This window comes from Scardinius erythrophthalmus, assembly GCF_964197995.2.
Source record: "Scardinius erythrophthalmus genome assembly, chromosome: 2".
In the NCBI taxonomy this organism is placed as follows: Eukaryota; Metazoa; Chordata; class Actinopteri; order Cypriniformes; family Leuciscidae; genus Scardinius; species Scardinius erythrophthalmus.
The window spans coordinates 70,129,083-70,150,246 of NC_138222.1; the positions used below are offsets into that span (position 1 = coordinate 70,129,083).

Sequence of the window (21,164 nt, forward strand, 5' to 3'; positions counted from 1 at the left end):
TGGTTCTATGAATATGCAAATGAGCCCCGCCTCCACTCACTCCCTCAGCTCAGAGATCCACTGGTTGACGATCACACGTTGATCTGATTGGTTACAAGGTAGTTTGTGACGTCATAAACACCAGCGATTTCAAAGCGTGTTTTTGAGACTGTCTTTGGTTCACTGCAGTTTTAAGGAGGAAATACTCAGCAATGCTGTCGACTTATGAACTTACACATGGTTTGTCTTAAATCAGATTAAAAACACCACATGGAGGACTTTAAATAATTTAATCAGACCCAAAATTGGATTAAAAATGCAAAATAACTATTTATTTCCAAGATGCACCATTAGAACTGTGTGTTTATCATTGTTTACTGCATACTTTCACACACCGATTCATGTTTATAACACTTTCCTGACATCTTTCATTCAAAGCCCTTAACACACGGACTCAGCCATTCTTAATGTTAAAACGTATTAATTGACTGTTTCTCAGTTTAGACCTGTTGAATTCTCTCTGTCATTCATGCAGCAGAAGATGTGTGTGTACTTAAGATGTTCAGCAGCTCTCAAACACACACACACATTCTGTAAGTATGAAACTATTAATCATCTAGCACCTCTGTGTTTATGTCAGGCATTTATTAAGCTCTTTTAATCTTATCAGTGAGATGAATGTTGTGTAACCGACCCAATACTGCTGTAGATTTACTGTATTTGTGCATTTGTGTCATTTATGTTGATTTGTGGAATCATACTCAGACTTTGCATTTTTTATTAAAATAACAACAACAGTTCATGACAGACAATTGCACTAATAAAAAAATAAAAAAAAGAGTATAGTTATATGTTTAAGTTAAGAGCACCACAAACACTTTACAGAGCAGTTAAACACATGCGGTACAACAAGCTAAACATCTAATGCATGATTTATCAGGAATTATGTCCAGCTATAATCATTGCACGTTTATGTAGATCAGTTCAACCTCATTAGCTGCCTTTATATTTACATAATAAATAATCAAAACTTTTTTCTTTCTATACATTGTCTCCCATCAATATTCAATGAAAATGATATTTGATTGCCATATATTTTTGGAAGCAGAATCATTAGGGATCATCATCATCCTTATCATTTTATCATTACTATCATCCGTAGGGAAAAGGGATCATTTTCCTCCAGGGATCATGTTTCAGCGCTGTTGTACTGTCCTGTCGGCAGACGATTGCCTTCTCAAAGCAACACATTGTATATTGTGATGATTATATGCTCGCAAGTAAGTGAAGCGTTTAAGCCTGTCCTATAAATGAATTACTGAGAATAAGCCGAGAAGAGAGAATAAAAACATATATTAGGGCTGGGTTGGCAATGTCAATTTCTTGATTTTAACTGGTTCTTATTTTGATGAACCGATTCTTTGTTACGGTCACAAAAGGTGATATTTCACACCAACAACTGTCCATTGTCGATGTAAGAGCTCTAACAGAAGTCAAACCAAGCAGATTTTGGTTTGTCAGCGCAGTGAATTCATGTGACCTTAAATATGAGCGTAATCTGTGTGTGAAACTCCTGATCGGAATTGGATCAACAATTGGAATGACTGGATTTCACTGAGCAACAAACCGCCGGCGACAAAGCGACATGATCCCATTAATTTCAAAGGAGAGCTTGCAATTTCCAGCAACACTTACTACTAGTTACAACAGCAAATAAACATGAATGAACATCAGAAGTAATGTTGAAAGATACTAAATCAATCATGTCTCATCATCTCATGTAATCCATCAGTGCTTCAACCGCCAGAAGACGTCAATAAAACGGCTTATAAACAATGTCACGTAACGTTACCTCAGAAAATGCCTTTCAATGACTACAAACTCAGTGTTCGAATACATATATACACTATATCTACATTTTTTACTTAACCTGTACTTGAATATTTAATGTATGTTTGAATAAGTCATGAAAACAAGTTTTTATTACAGCCACAGTTTATATGTAAATAAATAATTGTGGTATAAACATATTATATGTACATACATATATACATACATAAAAGTTTGTATATAAATCAGTTACTTTTGATATTATAGTAATGTATCAATTGACCGGGTTCCCTGTATTTTCAGCTTTAGCTGAGTTTTTCTTTTTTTTACTTTGAGAATTTTATATTTACTGTACCTGATATAAATCCAAATGAATATGTATCGAATTGAGATCAAAACTCAAACCACAAGCTTGTGAATCGAAATTGAATTGAGAAATTTGTCAATACCCAGCCCTAATATGTCGTGTTATATTTACACATTAAACATTTAGTCTTACCCTTTACCTACATTTAGTACCTATTTCATTAATACATTTATTTGTCATCGGTTTAAATTAAATCATAAGATTGTGATTTCACACTCACACATAAACAAGTGCAGTTCAATCAGAATGCTTGGGTTCCCTATAAAATAATGAATCAGAAATGATATCAGCCAAAGCGCTGGATCACACAGGGTGCATAATTGTGTTTACTGTGCTGCTTTTAAGAAATTAAGGTTTTTGAGGAAAACATTCCAAACCGATCGTTTGTCTAGATTAGACCCTTATTTCTCGACTGGGATTGTGTCGAGACTTTGAAGCTGCACTGAGACGGACATTTGAGCCTACTTTGAACATTGGAATAGTTGGTTGCCATTGAAGTCCATTCTGTGTGGAAAAATCCTGGAATGTTTTCCTCAAAAACCTTCATTTCTTTTCGACTGAAGAAAGACATGGATATCTTGGATGACATCGGGGTGAGTAAATTATCAGCAAAGCATTTTTTGAAAGTGAACTAATCCTTTAAGATGTTTTTTTTTTTTTTAGGTTAAACCCTTTAAACCAAGACATGGTGTCTTGAAAATGCAAATGTCAAAGACGTCCATGTAGTCCAGTGCATGTTTAAGACCCGTTCACACCAGGAATGATAACTATAACGTCTCAGGTTATGCATATAACCATGGTTCCCTGAGAATAGGGAACCCGTGCTGTGTCCCCTAGGGGTCGCTATAGGGAATGCCTAGGGCGTGACCGGTGTCTGAAGTGGAAATCTAAACATTGGCCTTTGACATTGGCAGCTATGACAATCACTACAGGTGAGACCGAGAGTATAAAAGGGCACCTGTGCAATACGTCACCCACTTCTTGTCTGAAAGAGATGTGCAGGAATGCTGGAACCATGGCAAAGGGACATCCCTATTCTCAGGGAACCATGGGAACCTTTCCCTTTCGAAAGGGAACTTGGCCTGCGTCCCCTAGGGGTCGATATGGGGAACGGAATACCAGTGCTGAAGGGATGAGTGCCCTATTGGCTGAGCTAAGTCAAGGGACTCAAAAGAGTCCTCATCCCTATGGTCAACACCAGCAGTCATAGACTGCAGCTTCTCGAGAACGGAGGCTAACTACGTTCATATCCAGGCCAGCGTCAAGAGAGCCTAACACTCAGGACCTCTAGAGGCAGCGCTGAAGAGTGGAGGCCTCAACAAGACACTAACTTTAGGGCAGAACAGACGAAGCTCAGAAAGGAGCTAAACTCAGTCTGGCTGGCCCATGAAGCTCCGCAGAGTGGAGGCCTCAATACGATGACTCTCATAACAAGAGCAGGCATCGCAACACTCACTGAGGTCAGTAGCTAAGGAGGCTCCCAGTGAGCCTAGCAACCTAGCATACTACCTTACCGCCTAGCCAGGCTCTAGGAGCGGAGGCAGGGTCCGAAATTAACTTTTTGCTCACCTGCCACGGGGACTGGTAGATGAAAAAATCCACCAGCCAGGCATATTTTTTACCGGCCAAAATAATAAACGGCATTCTTTTTTTTTGTCACATATACATTCATTTAAAGTACATTTAATTGAGATAATAAGGTAGGCCAATTATGTTGAATACAATCATACAAAATTGTCCAGAGCAAAATTTGAAATGTATAATAAAAAAAAAATCTATATATATATTGATATATTGATTATGAGAGAAATATATGAAATATTACTATCATTGGGGTGAAATAAAAATTGTTTTTGTCAGTTGTGTTACCTGACTCATGTGGAGGGGAAGGCAGAACGTACTGGTTACTTACGTAACCTCGGTTCCCTGAGAGATAAAGGAACTAGTAGGCTATTGCGTTGCAAACGCTATAAGAAAACTAATTTTCTCGAGAAAAGAACGTCCATGGTGTGTAAAGCAGAAGCAGCCTGGCCAGCGGCGGAGTATGCACGATCCGCGAGTGCTGAAGACGTTCTGCACAGCTTTGATGAGCAGGACACAAATGGGCGGCGACCGCTTCTTCCAGTGGCGGGAGCTTCACATATCCTTTTTCCTCAGCGCCGTCAACAGATAGAGCGTTAACTGTACGTACACACCGCCGCCGACTTGAGCTGCAAAGAAGCTCTGGCCGCCCTGTCAGGGACGCTTATCAAAAAGTACGGGGAAGCTTGACGTTTGGCCGCTCTGAATAGTGAGTGCGCGCGGCCAGGGCTCTCTCCATAGACGGCTCTCTCTCTCTCTGCTAGTTTCTTAAGAGGCAGAAGAGCGCGTGCGCGCTGAAAATTGTATATTTTGGTATGAACATTCACCCGCCAGTGTGGCAGACAGCCTTTTTACTGGCCAAACGGAAAATCTACCCACATTTGGCGCTTGGCGGGTGTTAATTTCGGACCCTGAGCGGAGGCCTCAGTATTGATTACTCTCAAAAACAAGAGGAGGCCTGCAACACCCAACGGTCAGGACATCTTGCAAGGAGGCTCACAGAGGCCTACCACTAACAATGCTATCCTAACGGAGGCCTCAGTGAATAACTCTCTCTCAGCGAGAGGAGGCCTAACTACTTGATATCGCTATCCTTGCAAAGGTCTGAGGAGCAGAGGCCTCTATAACTCAACTCTCTATAGCGAGAGGAAGCCTGACAACGCCCAACCTGAAAGCAGTAGCCAAGGGGGCTCAGAGAGAGCCTAACTGCTCAGTACTCCTGCCTGGTCGAGCCCTCAGGACGGAGACCTCAGCATGATGACACTCCGAAGTGAAAGGAGGCCTAACTACATCCTACACTCAGGACAGCTATCAAGAAGGCTCACAGAGAGCCCAAATACTTGATATCGCTATCTGGGCGTAACTCTAGGGAGCGGAAGCCTCTATAAAGCAAGTCTCTAAGGCGAGAGGAGGCCCTGCGGTGCTCCGGATGAGTGCAGAAACTAAGGAGGCTCACAGGGGTGAGGGGTCACAGGGGTGAGGGGTCACAGGGTCACAGGGGTGAGGGCTCACAGGGGTCACAGGGGTGAGGGGTCACAGGGTCACAGGGGTGAGGGCTCACAGGGACACAGGGGTGAGGGGTCACAGGGGTGAGGGGTCACAGGGACACAGGGGTGAGGGGACACAGGGGTGAGGGGTCACAGGGGTGAGGGTGAGGGGTCACAGGGGTGAGGGGTCACAGGGACACAGGGGTGAGGGGACACAGGGGTGAGGGGTCACAGGGGTGAGGGGTCACAGGGGTGAGGGTGAGGGGTCACAGGGACACAGGGGTGAGGGGTCACAGGGGTGAGGGGTCACAGGGGTGAGGGGTCAAAGGGACACAGGGGTGAGGGGTCACAGGGGTGAGGGGTCACAGGGGCCCCTGGCTGAGCTCGCAGGTGTAGGTGGAGTTCAGGGGAGCGGAGGCTCAAAGAATAGAGGAGACCTAACGAAGATATATTAGCGACCCACTATATTAACTATATTAGCATCCACTCAACGCACAATATCGTTCTGTTTATCCTCATTTTTATCGTCTGCCGCTTCAAATGCTCGAGCTCGTTAAAGCAGGATGGATTCTGATTGGCTGTCAATGTTTTTATCGTTCATCAGCTGGAAAAAAAATTGTTCTGAAATTGGTTCCAATGATATCATTATTCTGTGCCGTTATCGTTATAGTTGTGCTGTGGAGTCTGCTATTGTTTTATATTCAGAACGATTTGTAAAAACTTGATCGTTGTCTTGATCATTATCGTTACAGTTATCGTGTGAACAGGCCTTTACAGAGAAAAAGCAAAAAAGCAGCGCAGTGGAACGCAAAGATCAAGTCAAGTCATCTTCATTTATATAGCGCTTTTAACAATGTAGATTGTTTCAAAGCAGCTTTACAGAGATAAGCGTATAATTTAAGGTAACAGAGATTGATTAAGCGCTGCATAATTAATGAAATATTCAAGATTATGATTACAGATGTTGCGAATATCTGATTGTTAAAGGTTTCTATTACTGTGTTTATTTAGATATCATTTAATTTGGATTTGAGAGCGGATGCGGAACTGGTTCACTCTAAAGATTGTATTGACGTTTGTTAATGATCAAACAGCATGGCAGCGTTTTACAAGAGTTTAAAAATATATATTCTGTTGTTTAACACAGACTAATCTAATTTAAGAGGTCAGTCAAACATAGTTCCCATAAAGGAGAAATGGTTTTCTTTTAGTTTTATTTACATTCCATCAAGAGCATCTCAGCAGCTGCCTTAATCTGTCGGGTTATGACTAAAATGCTTATTTTGTTGTTGTTGTTGTTTTCTATTAGTAACAGAGAGGATGAAGAACTCTTTAATATGTGAAGACTGTAATAACTCACTTCATCATCTCTGCTTTCAGACACTAGATGAATGTCAGACACTGTTGGTTCATGTTCAGTTTTCTGTTCTGCAGTTCAGTCAGTATCAGAGCAAGACGAGATCCCTGAATCAGTCAGATCAAGAGTGTCTCGAGCTGTAATAGTGTTGCTGTGAGCAGAGAATGTGCAGCATCTGATCTGATGATGTCATGCGATTATTGTAATAATATTGATTCATCTAAAGCGATGCTTCATCTAAAGCTGTCGTATCTTAAAGACTGAACTGATGCTGCTGTGTTCAAGCTGTACATTTTATCAGTATTCATGATCTTTGGGAATCAAACCATGAGCTTGATGCTCTACTTTTTTCATATTCGTTCTTCTGTCTAAACACACTGGATTGGTCAGTCAGGCGTCTGAGCTTTTACTCAGTAAAGGTTCTCTGGACTCTACAGCTGATTCTACAGGTTCTGGACAATCCAGAATTACAAGCGGACTCTGATCTCCTACTCCTGGATTAAACAGTGGAACGACTGATCCAGTGAATCTGGAGCTCATGGTCAGCAGATGTTTCCTCTCTTTGACACTGTAAAATGACAGCTGACCGGCACCATAATCTAACAGAACTCCCAGTTGTTCAGGTCTCGGCGTCAGTGAGAGTTTAACTGATGGATCAGAGCTGATGTAAAAGCCATTAGGGCCGTCTGAACACAAGAACCAGTAACCGCTTGATTGAGTTAAAGCAGATCTGTCATTTGAACAAAAACTTCCATCTTTCGCCACACCAATTAACCAGTAGTTTTTAGGAGGTGTATTTTCTTGTGCCAAATTAACCTCCCAATAGTGACGGCCAGATGAAAATCTTTGAGCTCCAAATGCACATAATTGATATGGAAATCCCTCTCTAGTGTGATTATATCCTGGAGCATCTCTCACTGTTTTACAGTCCTTAGAAACCCTCAGATCTGGATGTAGATGCTCAGGGTCAATAGTGATCTGAACTGAGGAAGAGATAAAACAACAATTATTATTCCTCATGTGTGAGATGATATTACACTTACTGTAGGAGCGTATATAACCGAGATGATGAAATATGTGCATATATAGCTGAGATATTGTCATACCTGCTTGTTTCCTCAGTTCCTCTATATTTTCATCTCCCATAACTAAATAAAAAATAAATAATTTGAGGTTTTAGAGAAGGAAAACTACAGCTGTAATTGAGGACATACAGTACAATTAATATAAATAGTTTAACTTTCATGAATTGTTCATTTCCCATATTGAAGTTGTATGTTTAATTATATTCACATTATGCTCTGGTAGACAATTATAATAAACTGCATATATTATTTCTTAAATAGTTCATAAAGTATACAGTGGGGTCTAAAAATCTGGGATTCAAAAAATACTAAACATAATCTATGTCAATGTAATATGACATTAAATGACTCCTGGAATAGAAGGTCAGATTTCCTTGATTCGATGAAGCACAAGATGCTCTTTATGCTGATTAAATTGTTCATGAAAGATGATAGTAAATTAGATAAACACAAAGCAGAAGCGTTTTCACTGGTTCTCTCAGACCAGTGAACAGTGAACAACATGACAGTACTGGTTTATTTTTAGCGTGTATGGAAAGTAATGATTTCTGGGTTGAAGCAGTTGCAGTTCTTAATATTGACTAGCGTTAAAGTTGCAAAGAACAGACAGCTACTAATTCCTTTTCTGTAGTTCATAACTCCATGCTCACAATCTAAAATCAGAGAAAATATCATTGATGGGGTTCATTATCAATCAACAAATACTTGAAAGACAATAAACCACATTAAATTACACTTCTAACCATGCCAGACGCTAAAGGGAGTCCAGCTTGTTTGTGTAAAAGTACATATCACTAGGATTCATCCATTTTATGCATTAGTTGGCATAAAAACATTTTCTTTTTCATTTAAAAGTCTTTTCAGATTGCAAAGAGATCAGATTAGTTAACATCATGTATATTCATCGAGTCATCCATCAGTCTTTGCTATCCACCTTATTCTGCTCTAAACAACGCGCGCTGCCATGACGACGACTCCGGTTGCCTACTTCCGGTTCGTAGCGCTTGACCTGTCAGACTAGCAGCGAGAGAATGAGTTCAAGCTCCTCGTGTGCTGCTGTTGTTTGTTTGAACAATTCAAAGAAGATTTCAAACTTTTTAGAAACTGAGTGTTTCGAGCATAAGATAAGAAGGAGATAAGAATTTTTTTTTAAAGAGCCGTGAGTCAAAAGAACCGGCTCTTTTCAGTGAGCTGAGTCAAACGAGCCGAAATGTTTACTTTTCACATCACATCGTTTTAAAAATAAAAACAGTACAGTACAGTAGTCATAACTTAGAATTTTATTATAATTGTATTTCATATAATATACAATAATGTAATTTTTACTTGTCCATAACAACCCGAAAACTTGCCTGCTTGCCTTGCACATCTAATTAATGGGCTAATTAAGTTTTCCGACTTTTTTCTTATGCTTCAGTTTTAATGCTAACCATTCTAAAAGTTTACTTTATTGAATGTGTCTGATACGTAACCGGATATGGGCATTATCTCCTTATTATCTTAAGCTCGAAACACTAAGTTTCTAAAAAGTTTGAAATTTTCTTTGAATTGTTAAAACAACCAACAGCACACGAGGAGCTTGAACTCATTCTCTCGCTGCTAGTCTGACAGGTCAAGCGCTACGAACCGGAAGTAGGAAACCGGAGTCGTCGTTATGGCAGCGCGCATACGTTATACTCTGAGAGGTTTGTGGTCCTAATTTATGCGTTTTTTAATGGCAAAACTATCAACGCCAAAATGAATCTGCAGCAGTCAGGTGGTACAACTAGAGCTCTGTAAGTTGTTTGTTCATTATAATTGTAATGTTATGTGCTTTGAGTCATGAGGAAGTTTAACACCGTCTCTTGTGAGGCTTTTGTTTGCTCATTGCTCTAAGCGTTCATGTGTTTTGAAGAAGGTGTGGCTTTGGAGATGCTCTGAAGGGAGAGTGGGATCTTATGCTTTCAAAGCTAGTTTTCGATTGCAACCCTACCTTTAAAATAATGGTGTCATATTTATTGATTCACCTTCAATGAAACAACATCTTTGTACTAAGATATACTTAAATATTATTAAATAAAAAGCAAAAGTAACGATAATCTCTTCTGTTCAGGGTCAGTGTCTGAAGATGTTCAAGTGAACACCATGACGCATGCGTGAGATGCTGACGCAGGAGCCGACCAATACTGAGCCTGCCTTCTGACATTGAACCCGGAAGCACTGCACTGTGTTTACAACGTGAACAGCCTCAGAGACTGACACGGAGTAGAGGAGATTGTTGAGTAAAGTCGTTATTTTTGTTTTTGGGGAGGGACAGAAAGCTCTCGGATTTCATCAAAAATATCTTCATTTGTTACCGAAGATGAATGAAGGTCTTACGGGTTTTGAACGACATGAGGGCGAGTAATTAATGACAGAATTTTCTTTTTTGGGTGAACTAACCCTTTAATGACATGAATTTATGGTACTTACTTTGTTCCGGTTGTTTCTTGCCTGCAAAACAGATACAAAATATTATGAGATGAAATGGGTTAAATAAAGACTGAAGACTAAATCTTTTTTAATCTTTTAACCAGATTGTACCTGTTAGTTTATGTCTGTATTTGTACAGGATCAACCCAACTAAACCCAGAAGTGCACAAATAAAAAGGGTGAAGAAAAGAGCCTTCCATGGATCTGATGAATCTGAGAAAGAGAAACCAGATCTAGCCAAACACCTTCAAAATATATAAATCAATCAATACAGTAAAGTAGAACAATAATTAAAAAAAAATAAGTCAACATAAAAATGCCAATTGCAACCCATTTTGCATTCGCATAATCCAAGAGAAAATAATGGATGTAAAAAGAGGGATTGATGACATCTATTATGGAAATATATATATATTTATTATAAATTATATTTATAGCTAATTATATTTGCACAAAATGTAATTAGTAATTAGAAATTAACGGAATGCATAGCTGATATAAAAAATTGGATTACTAGTAATTTCCTACTACTAAATTCTGAAAAAACAGAGATTCTAATTATTGGCCGAAAAACTTCCTCACGTAATAACCTAGAATACTGTCTAACACTTGATGGCTGCTCTGTTAAGTCTTCGTCGTCGGTTAGGAACCTGGGTGGGTGTGTGTGTGTGTGTGTGTGTGTGTGTGTGTGTGTGTGTGTGTGTGTGTGTGTGTATGTGTGTGTGTGTGTGCTCTTTGATACCAATCTTTCATTTGAAAGTCTAGTGTCTGTAAAACCGCATTTTTCCATCTTAAAAATATATCTACATTACGCCATATGCTCTCATTGAACGCATGAACTAATTGTTCTGCAGTTTTCATGACCTCAAGGCTAGATTATTGTAATGCTCTACTGGGTGGTTGCCCTGCACGCTTAATAAACAAACTACAGCTGGTCCAAAACGCAGCAGCTCGAGTTCTTACCAGAACCAGGAAGTATGACCATATTAGCCCAGTTCTGTCAACACTGCACTGGCTCCCTATTAAACATCATATACATTTTTAAATATTGCTGATTACTTACAAAGCACTGAATGGTTTAGCTCCGCAGTGCTTGAGCGAGCTCTTAACGCATTATAGTCCTTCACGTCTATTGCAATCTCAATTCCGGCCAGTTGATAATACCCAGAATATCAAAATCGACTGCTGGCGGTAGATCCTTTTCCTATTTAGCACCAAAACTTTGGAAGCATTTGTTCAAGACCTCTTATAGGGATACCAAGTACAATGTTTGGACAATGTTCCTAACATTGTCCGGGAAGCAGACACACTCTGTCAGTTCAAATCTAGACTAAAAACACATCTCTTTGACCTGGCATACACATAGAACATTATACATTTATATTATTCAAATCAGTTAAATTATTATTATTACAATGTTAGGCTGCATAGATTAGGTCAGCCGGAACCGGGAACACTTCCCGTAAATCCTGATGTACTCGTTACATCATACGAAGAATGGCGTCTACGCTAATATTAGTCTCTCTGTTTATCCCGAGGTTTACCGCAGTCCGCCGGATACAGGGCGTATCCAGATCTGATGAAGGACCTTCGCCTGGACCCGATGACAACGCAGTGATGAAGTGCCAACTAGGCTCTTCCCATTACCTCTGTACAGATAAAACGTTATCAAAATGATTCCAGTTCACATGGATCCGTGGAAACGAGTGAAAATTCTGTATTATGCAGGTCAGACAAATAATTTGGCGATGTCACTTTGTAAAGAAAGATAGAAATTAAACTTGGATATATTTTAGAATTGTCAATGTGCTGCTTGTTTAGCAGTATATATTTACTGTCCTCTGAAAATAACTCAACATACAGCCATTATTGTCAAAATAGCTGGCAACAAAAGTGAGTACACCCTAAGTGATGATAGCTGTACGTCATTTAACCATGCAAAGCCACATGTCCTATTCATCATTTTCATGTTTTTATCTGCTTGACACGACCATACAAATTGTTGTATCTTGTATTAGAGCAGTTAAAATCTGTGCTTAGAGTACAATTCTCTCATACTGACCACTGGATGTTCAACATGGCACCTCATGGCGAAGAACTCTCTAAGGATTTGAGAATTAGAATTGTTGCTCTCCACAAAGTTGACCTAGGCTATAAGAAGATTGGTAACACCCTGAAACTGAGCTACAGTGGCCAGGGTCATACAGAGGTTTTCCAAGACGGGTTCCACTCACAACAGCCTTTGTAAGGGTCAATCAAAGAAGTCGAGTCCTCGTGCTGTGCGACAGGTGCAGAAGCTGGCTTCAAAAAACAGACGCATGATCGTTCCAGCATTGCTTTAGAGGTTGCAGAAGCGAAAGGTCAGCTTGTCAGTGCTCAGACCATACACACTGCAACAAGTCGGTTTGCATGGCCGTCGTCCCAGAAGGAAGCCTCTTCTGAAGCTGGCTCACAAGAAAGCCCGCAAACAGTTTGATGAAGAGAACCTGTCCAACAGCATGAATTACTGGAACCATGTCCTGTGGTCTGATGAGACTAAGATAAACTTGTTTGGCTCAGATGGTGTCCAGAATGTGTGGCGATGCCCTGGTTTGGAGTACCAAGAGAACTGTGCCTTGCCTACAGTCGAGTATGGTGGTCTGGGGCTGCATGAGTGCTGCTGGTACTGGGGAGCTACGCTTCATTGACGGAAATATGGATTCCAACATGTACTGCGACATTCTGAAGCAGAACATGATGCCCTCCCTTCAGAAACTGGGCCGAACAGCATGATAACGACCCCAAACACACCGCCAAGATGACAACTGCCTTGCTGAGGAAGCTGAAGGTGAACGTAATGGAGGGGCCAAGTATGTCTCCAGACCTGAACACTACTGAGCACCTGTGGGGCGTCCTCGAGCGGAAGGTGGAGAAGAACCATGTGTCTAACAGCCAGCAGCTCCCTGATGTCATTATGGAGGAGTGGAAGAGGATCCCAGCAACAACCTGTGCAGCTCTGGTGAACCCCATGCCCAGGAGGATTAAGGCAGTGCTGGATAACAATGGTGCTCACACAAAATATTGACACTTTGGACACAGTTTTGACATGTTCACTTAGGGTGTACTCACTTTTGTTGCCAACTATTTTGACAATAATGGCTGTATGTTGAGTTATTTTCAGAGGACAGTGAATATATACTGCTATACAAGCAGAACATAGACTATTACCCATACAAACGTAAAACTCGCATACCTATAGACTAAACACGTCATGTGCACGCCGTCACCGTTTTCACAGATTCATGTTTATGAAGTTTACACAGAGATGGCTTGATACTCTGTCTCCTGATGCTCCCAAATTTATCTTAGGATACTTTAATAACTGCTCCTTGAAAAACTGTTTGAGGACTTACTACCAGTATGTGAACTGTTGCACCAGGAAAAATAAGACATTGGACAAGTGTTAAGGCAACGTTAAAGATGCCTTTTCTGCCTCGACACTACCTCTTTTGGGCAGATCTGATCATAGCGTTGTTAATCTTCGACCCAGATATTGAAGACTTCTTGAAAGAGAGAAGCCTCAGGTTAAGTCTGTAAAGATTTGTAATTAAGAGAGTATTATGTGCCTTCAAGGATGCTTTGAGTGTACTTTGTGGGAAACATTTGAAACCCTGATGGGGATACTCACACAAAGTTCTACCCATGAAAAGCTATAAATTATGTAAGGGATAATGTATAGAGAGGCGGTCGTTATAGCGAATAACAAGCCCGACAGGCTGAACGAGAACCCGACGCGAAGCGAAGTCTTGACAGCCTGAAGGGCTTGTTATTCGCTATAACGCCCGCCTCTCTATACATTATCCCGCTTATTACATGGCTACCTACAAAATAAATAATTAATTTGACACAAATTATTGATTTAAAAAGGAGTTTATTGTTTTAAAAACAATTGTATTGCTTCCGCCAAAGAAAATAGTCCGTTCCGCGTCCATAGCAACGCGCTGTTTTGCATGGCAACGGTCTGTTATAGCTCGCAGCGGTCTGTTATCAAGAAATAACAGACCGCATTCTACATTGGAATTTAGCCAAGCCATGTAATAATTCCAAATAATAAGCCATGCAGGTATCAAAGAAACTTAAACAACCACTAAATAAGAAGATGGTAGCATATTATAATGATGTTTTAGCTTAAAGGGACATTCAAAGGGAAATTAAAAGACAAATTAAGTTAGATAAGGCCCTATATAAACAAAATAATTCAGCTAAAATGTCACAGGGAAATTCTAAACAGGCATAGGAAGGTATTAGGACGATGATTAGTGTATCACATAAAAGTAAAGGAGAGTAGAACACAAATATGACAATCACAGATGGTAAAAGTGGGGATCTGGAGCTAACAAATAGTATATTTAATTTTTTTTTTTTTTTCACGTTTTGAAAGGGAATAGTGAGGATACTAATAGTGATGAAGGAACTTTCTTGACATATATGATAATGATAATGTTTTATAATTCTTTTATTGAAAGTATTGTTACATTTTGTATCACCTGTTGTTTTGAAAATGTCACAGTGGAACAAAAGAGTTCGCTTAGTAAAGTTTTGAATATTGCGAGTAAACTACTTGGTATCCCTATAAGAGGTCTTGAACAAATGTATCAAACCAGATGCCTTAGTAAAGCTATTCTTAAATGAAAGGTAGTTTTGGTGTTTACTGAGCGGGTCTCAGTGATGATTTTTTTTTTTTTTGGGGGGTGTTTTTCGTGTTTTTTATCTTTATGTATATTGTTGGTTCTTTGTGTTTATGCATGTTGAAACACAAGAAAAAAAAATTCCCCATGGGGAAAATAAAGTAATCAATCAATCAAAAGATGAAACACTGTTGTCATGCAAATGAACGGCCAGAAAGCATTAAAAGTTCCCTTTCGAAAGGGAACTCTACACTATGTCAGAATGACGCTATGGGGAACGCCTCAGGCGTGACAGGTGTCTGAAATAAATATCAACTCACGTCAATTATGTTGACCGGCGACAGCCCGTGAATCATCAGCTTGATTGATTAACGCGCAACCTGGATGTATAAAGGGAAGCCTTGCATACATGACAACATCTTTTCGTCTTCAGGGACTGTTTGTCTGTATTGAGAATATCGCTGAAGCGCGCGGGAGGCTCTCGAGAGAGCCTCTTGTGCAAACTGTGAGCGTTTTTTATTTAAAAATGCTCCGCTTTCGCGGACCCTTTTCTCGAGGGAGGAGGGTTCAGCATCTGAGCTGTGGTGCGTGCGATCTGTGAAACAATACTGTTTGGGTACGAGGCGTTCACAGCAGTTCCTGAGGGTGCTGGCAGTGTTCATTAAGAAATATCTCGGCGCGCGTGAGAAAGAAAAAATCCGTGCGCTGTCGGATGTTTCAACCTCGCACCTGTTGACTTTCTTCTCGAGGGATGAAAGCCAAATATTTTTTAACGGCTCTTTTCTCGCGCTTGCCGAGGCAGTGTGTAGATTACGAGAACGTATAAATGTTAAAACAGTATTGTCTGGTGAGTATGGCTGCATTTAATTCTATGAATTAAAATGATGGAATATTATCTGACTTTTAAGAAGTTAGATATTTAGTAATTCAGCCTATCATCCAGATCGCATTATCCAGTGTTTTTGGCTGCAATTTAATTGAAAAATGAGCAGTGAACAAAAAGAGCAGGTGTAATTCTGGTCTTTTTGTAAAATGTGAAATTAACATATTTCTGTTTCTTTTCAGAACACATCTCCTGTTTTAGAGTCTGGGGCAAAATGTTATGGGAGTAAATCTAAAGATTTTTTCGATGGTCAGGTAGTAGGTCTTAACAGGCCTCCTTGACCAGACAGTCCCCATTTTGCAACCGGACAGTGCTTGGGCCTCCCTGAGGTGAGCTCCCAGGAATTGACTGTCAAGGAGTAATGTGGTTATCAGGTTATAGGCCTCACTAGGCCTTCCTGAATATGAGCTTCCACATACTATGGTTAAATGAGCTCCCACATATTATGGTTATCAGGTCATAGGCCTCACTAGGCCTTCCTGAATATGAGCTCCCACATACTGTGGTTATCAAGTTATAGGCCGCTCCAGGCCTTCTTGAATATAGCTCCCATATAATGTGGTTATCAGGTCATATGCCTCACTAGGCCTTCCTGAAAATGAGCTCCCACTTACTGTGGTTGAATATGAGCTCCCACATTCTGTGGTTATCAAGTTATAGGCCTCACCAGGCCTTCTTGAATATGAGCTCCCACATACTGTGGTTGAATATGAGCTCCCACATTCTGTGGTTATCAAGTTATAGGCTTCACCAAGCCTTCTTGAATATGAGCTCCCACATACTGTGGTTATCAGGTCATATGCCTCACCAGGCCTTCCTGAGTATGAGCTCCCACATACTGTGGTTGAATATGAGCTCCCACATACTGTGGTTATCAGGTCAGAGGCCTCACCAGGCCTTCTTGAATATGAGCTCCCACATTCTGTGGTTATCAGGTCAGAGGCCTCACCAGGCCTTCCTGAATATGAGCTCCCACATTCTGTGGTTATCAGGTCAGAGGCCTCACCAGGCCTTCTTGAAAATGAGCTCCCACATACTGTAGTTGCCAGGTTATAGGCCTCACCAGGCCTTCCTGGTTATGAGCTTCCACATGTCAGGTTACAGGCCTCACCGGCCTTCCTGAATGTGAGCTCCCACATACTGTGGTAATCAGGTTACAGGCCTCATCAGGCCTTCCTGGTTATGAGCTCCCACATACTGTGGTCGCCAGGTTACAGGCCTCATCCGGCCTTCCTGGTTATGAGCTCCCACATACTGGGATATCAGGTTACAGGCCTTACTAGGCCTTCCTGAATATGAGCTCCCATACACGGTGGTCACCACGTTACAGGCCTCGCCAGGCCTTCCTAGTTATGAACTCCCACATACTGTGGCACCAGGTTACAGACCTCACCGGCCTTCCTGGTGATGGGCTTCTACATGTCAGGTTGCAGGCCTCACCCTGCCTTCCTGAATGTGAGCTCCCACATACTGTGGTCATCAGGTTACAGGCCTCATCCGGCCTTCCTGGTTGAGCTCCCACATACTGTAGTCGCCAGGTTATAGGCCTCACCAGGCCTTCTTGGTTAGGAGTTTTTCACATGTCAGGTTTCGGGCCTCGCCGGCCTTCCTGAATGTGAGCTCCCTCATACTGTGGTTGTACATGAGCTCCCACATACTGTAGTCGCCAGGTTATAGGCCTCACCAGGCCTTCTTGGTTAGGAGTTTTCACATGTCAGGTTTCGGGCCTCACCGGCCTTCCTGAATGTGAGCTCCTACATACTGTGAGCTTCCACTTACTGTGGTTATCAAGTTATAGGCCTTACCAGGCCTTCTTGATTATGAGCTCCCACATACTGTGGTTGAATATGAGCTCCCACATTCTGTGGTTATCAAGTTTTAGGCCTCACCAGGCCTTCTTGAATATGAGCTCCCACATACTGTGGTTATCAGGTCATAGGCCTCACTAGGCCTACCTGAGTATAGCTCTCACATACTGTGGTTGAATATGAGCTCCCACATTCTGTGGTTATCAAGTTTTAGGCCTCACCAGGCCTTCTTGAATATGAGCCCCCACATTCTGTGGTTATCAGGTCAGAGGCCTCACCAGGCCTTCCTGAATGAGAGCTTCCACATATTTTGGTTGAATATGAGCTCCCACTTACTGTGGGTATCAAGTTATAGGCCTTCACCAGGCCTTCTTGAATATGAGCTCCCACATACTGTGGTTATCAGGTCATAGGCCTCACTAGGCCTTCCTGAGTATAGCTCTCATATACTGTGGTTGAATATGAGCTCCCACATTCTGTGGTTATCAAGTTTTAGGCCTCACCAGGCCTTCTTGAATATGAGCCTCCACATTCTATGGTTATCAGGTCAGAGGCCTCACCAGGCCTTCCTGAATGAGAGTTTCCACATATTTTGGTTGAATATGAGCTCCCACATGCTGTGGTTGTCAGGTCACAGGCCTCACTAGGCCTTCCTGAGTATGAGCTCCCACATACTGTGGTTGAATATGAGCTCCCACATACTGTAGTTGCCAGGTTATAGGCCTCACCAGGCCTTCCTGGTTACGAGCCTCCACATGTTAGGTTACAGGCCTCACTGGCCTTCCTGAATGTGAGCTCCCACATACTGTGGTGAATATGAGCTCCCATGTTATATGGTTATCAGGTCAGAGGCCTCACTAGGCCTTCCTGATTTGAGCTCCCACATGCTGTGGTCGCCAGGTTAGAGGCCTCACCGGCCTTCCTGAGTATGAGTTCCCCCCATGCTGTGGTTGTATATGAGCTCCCACATACTATAGTCGCCAGGTTTTAGGCCTTACCAGGCCTTCTTGGTTAAGAGCCTCCACATGTCAGGTTACAGGCCTCACCGGCCTTCCTGAATGTGAGCTCCTACATACTGTGGTCATCATGTTACAGGCCTCATCTGGCCTTCCTGGTTATGAGCTCCCACATTCTGTGGTTATCAGGTCAGAGGCCTCACCAGGCCTTCCTGAGTATGAGCTCCCACATACTGTGGTTGTATATGATCCCACGTATTGTGTCTATCAGGTTGCAGGCTTCTTCTGGCTTTCCTGATTATAGGTTCCCACGTACGGTGGTTCCCTGGTTACAGGCCTCACCAGGCCTTCCTGGGTTTGAGCTTTTACATGTCAGGTTACAGGCCTCATCCGGCCTTTCCGAATGTGGGCTCACACATACTGTGTTTTTAGAGTGATGAAGTACGAGCAAACCTTTACTTCATTCCTTTTTGGTACATACGTTCCGTACCTTTTTTAAACCATGCTTATGGTAAGTCACACGACTTATGTCTTGTGTATTTTCTAAATCCATTTTCTATGGTAAGGGTCATGCGCGTATCGCTTCTGTCCCTTCCTATGTGGCTCAGACCCTGGTCTTACTTCCTGTCGTCACTTTATTACGACAGATGTTTTTCTCTAGCTAACTTCCACATTCTGATGAGCTCCCACACACTGTGGTCACCGTGTTACAGGCCTCACCGGCCTTCCCGAGTATGAGCTCCCACATGCTGTGGTCGCCAGGTTAGAGGCCTCATCAGGCCTTCTTGGGTTCAGAATGGCTAAGTACATGCACTTTCTTTCATGTACTTTCTATTTCCTTTTTTTATGGTAAGGGTTGTGCGCTGTACGCTTTATTCCCTTTCTGAAAGTGAGCTCCCACATCCTGTGGTCGCCAGGTTAGAGGCCTCACCGGCCTTCCTGATATGAGCTCCCACATGATGTGGTCGCCAGGTTAGAGGCCTCACCGGCCTTCCTGATAGGAGCTCCCACATGCTGTGGTCACCAGGTTAGAGGCCTCACCGGCCTTCCTGATATGAGCTCCCACATGTTGTGGTCGCCAGGTTAGAGGCCTCACCGGCCTTCCTGATATGAGCTCCCACATGTTGTGGTCGCCAGGTTATAGGCCTCACCGGCCTTCCTGATAGGAGCTCCCACATGCTATGGTCGCCAGGTTAGAAGCCTCACCGGCCTTCCTGATATGAGCTCCCACATGTTGTGGTTGCCAGGTCAGAGGCCTCACTGGCTGGGAGTCCCTTGGCCCCCCTAGCCACACTCCCTAGAAGGGACCCCTTCTTTTGGAAGCTGTGGTCCTAAGCCTTTGAGCTGGCCCAGATACCCCCCCCCCCCCCCCATTAACTATGTTCTGGTGGTTTCTTGGTTCATTAGCTTGGGTGATGACCGGTAGGGAGTGCTGTCACTGACAGCCCGATGTGACCTAAGGGTGAGTGGTTCCAGTGTTTTCTGAATTACTGGTTCGGACAGTTGTCACTGCCTTTGGGCATGCACTCCCCTCAGCATGGTGACGTTGGTATATCGTTCCCCATAGCGTCATTCTGACGTAGTGTAGAGTTCCCTTTCGAAAGGGAGAACAGGGAACGAGACACTACGTCTTCCTGCCATGCCTCGGGGCCTGCCTGCAACAGTCCCTTCAGACGATAGGATGTTGTTATGTATGCAAGGCTTCCCTTTATACATCCAGGTTGCGCGTTAATCAATCAAGCTGATGATTCACGGGCTGTCGCTGGTCAACATAATTGACGTGAGTTGATATTTGTTTCAGACACCTGTCACGCCTGAGGCGTTCCCCATAGCGTCATTCTGATGTAGTGTAGAGTTCCCTGTTCTCAGGGAACATAGGTTACAGTCGTAACCTGAGACCTTTTCTGTTTTCAGTTGAAACGGTGTTGTGTAAGCGGCCCATAAGTTAATAACTAATGATTTTTACAACGGAAGTGAATCAATCAAAAAATTTACTTAAGCTGGACAATAACTTTATTCTAGAGCTGCTGTAAAACCAAAACAATCTCTGTTCTATTATCACTGTAAAGCTGCTTTGAAACAATCTGTATTGTAAAAAGCGCTAAATAAATGAAGGTGACTTGACTTGACTTGATCACAGGGCTGAAGTAAAAGCTAACTTGATCACTTTTTTTTAGATAACTACCGTGAAATATCCCGCCATGTTCTGCAAGTTTAACATGTATGATTATGAGTGAAATGTTCTCTGACCTGAAGAGATGATGGCTTGTATGTTCAATCTTCCTTCTCTAAACTCTCCATTTTTGAGAGACATTGAGCATGAGACCAGTTGAGCGTCCGAGTGAGAGACGGCCGTCCAGCTGTGGACAGAGAACATCTCATCTGCTCCACGACTGCGAGACACTCCTCCAGGACGGAGAGCCGTTCGCTCATCTGACATCCAGGTGACGTCCGGCTCTGGATACCAGCCGCTGGACTTACAGCTGATGTTCACACGTCCATCATCCAGAGGCTGTGGAAACAGGACAGGAGCAGATCCTAAAGCTGGAAGAGAAGAGACAGACGCTCTACAAACACTGTGCAAGTATATTTTTAATTTCTTTGGGTAATCTCCAGTGGTTCAATGGAGGCTGCGTGATCTTTTTTTGGGTCAAAACTGGGTTTGACATTCCATTAGTTACAGAGTTGATGAAAGAAGGACACATAACTCAGT

At 42.3% G+C, this 21,164-nt stretch overlaps 1 protein-coding gene across 2 annotated transcripts in view; it reads right to left on the minus strand.

Annotated features, from left to right (window-relative positions):
* Positions 1-740: 740 nt before the first annotated feature.
* LOC308683257 (butyrophilin subfamily 1 member A1-like) overlaps positions 741-21,164 on the minus strand; it is a 33,378-nt gene continuing 12,954 nt past the window's right edge. The window contains exons 4-9 of one of the 2 annotated variants that reach the window (XR_014029241.1): positions 20,702-20,995; positions 10,249-10,350; positions 10,138-10,158; positions 7,708-7,749; positions 5,399-7,584; positions 741-5,264 (exon numbers count right to left, since the gene is read on the minus strand). Coding sequence is in view for 1 of the 2 variants with exons in the window: in XM_081353616.1 (XP_081209742.1) it covers positions 6,992-7,584; positions 7,708-7,749; positions 10,138-10,158; positions 10,249-10,350; positions 20,702-20,995 (1,052 nt within the window). In the remaining variant the exon portion in view is untranslated. Of the gene's footprint in view, positions 7,585-7,707; positions 7,750-10,137; positions 10,159-10,248; positions 10,351-20,701; positions 20,996-21,164 lie in introns of both variants that reach the window. The other variant, XM_081353616.1, reaches the window with a different exon arrangement.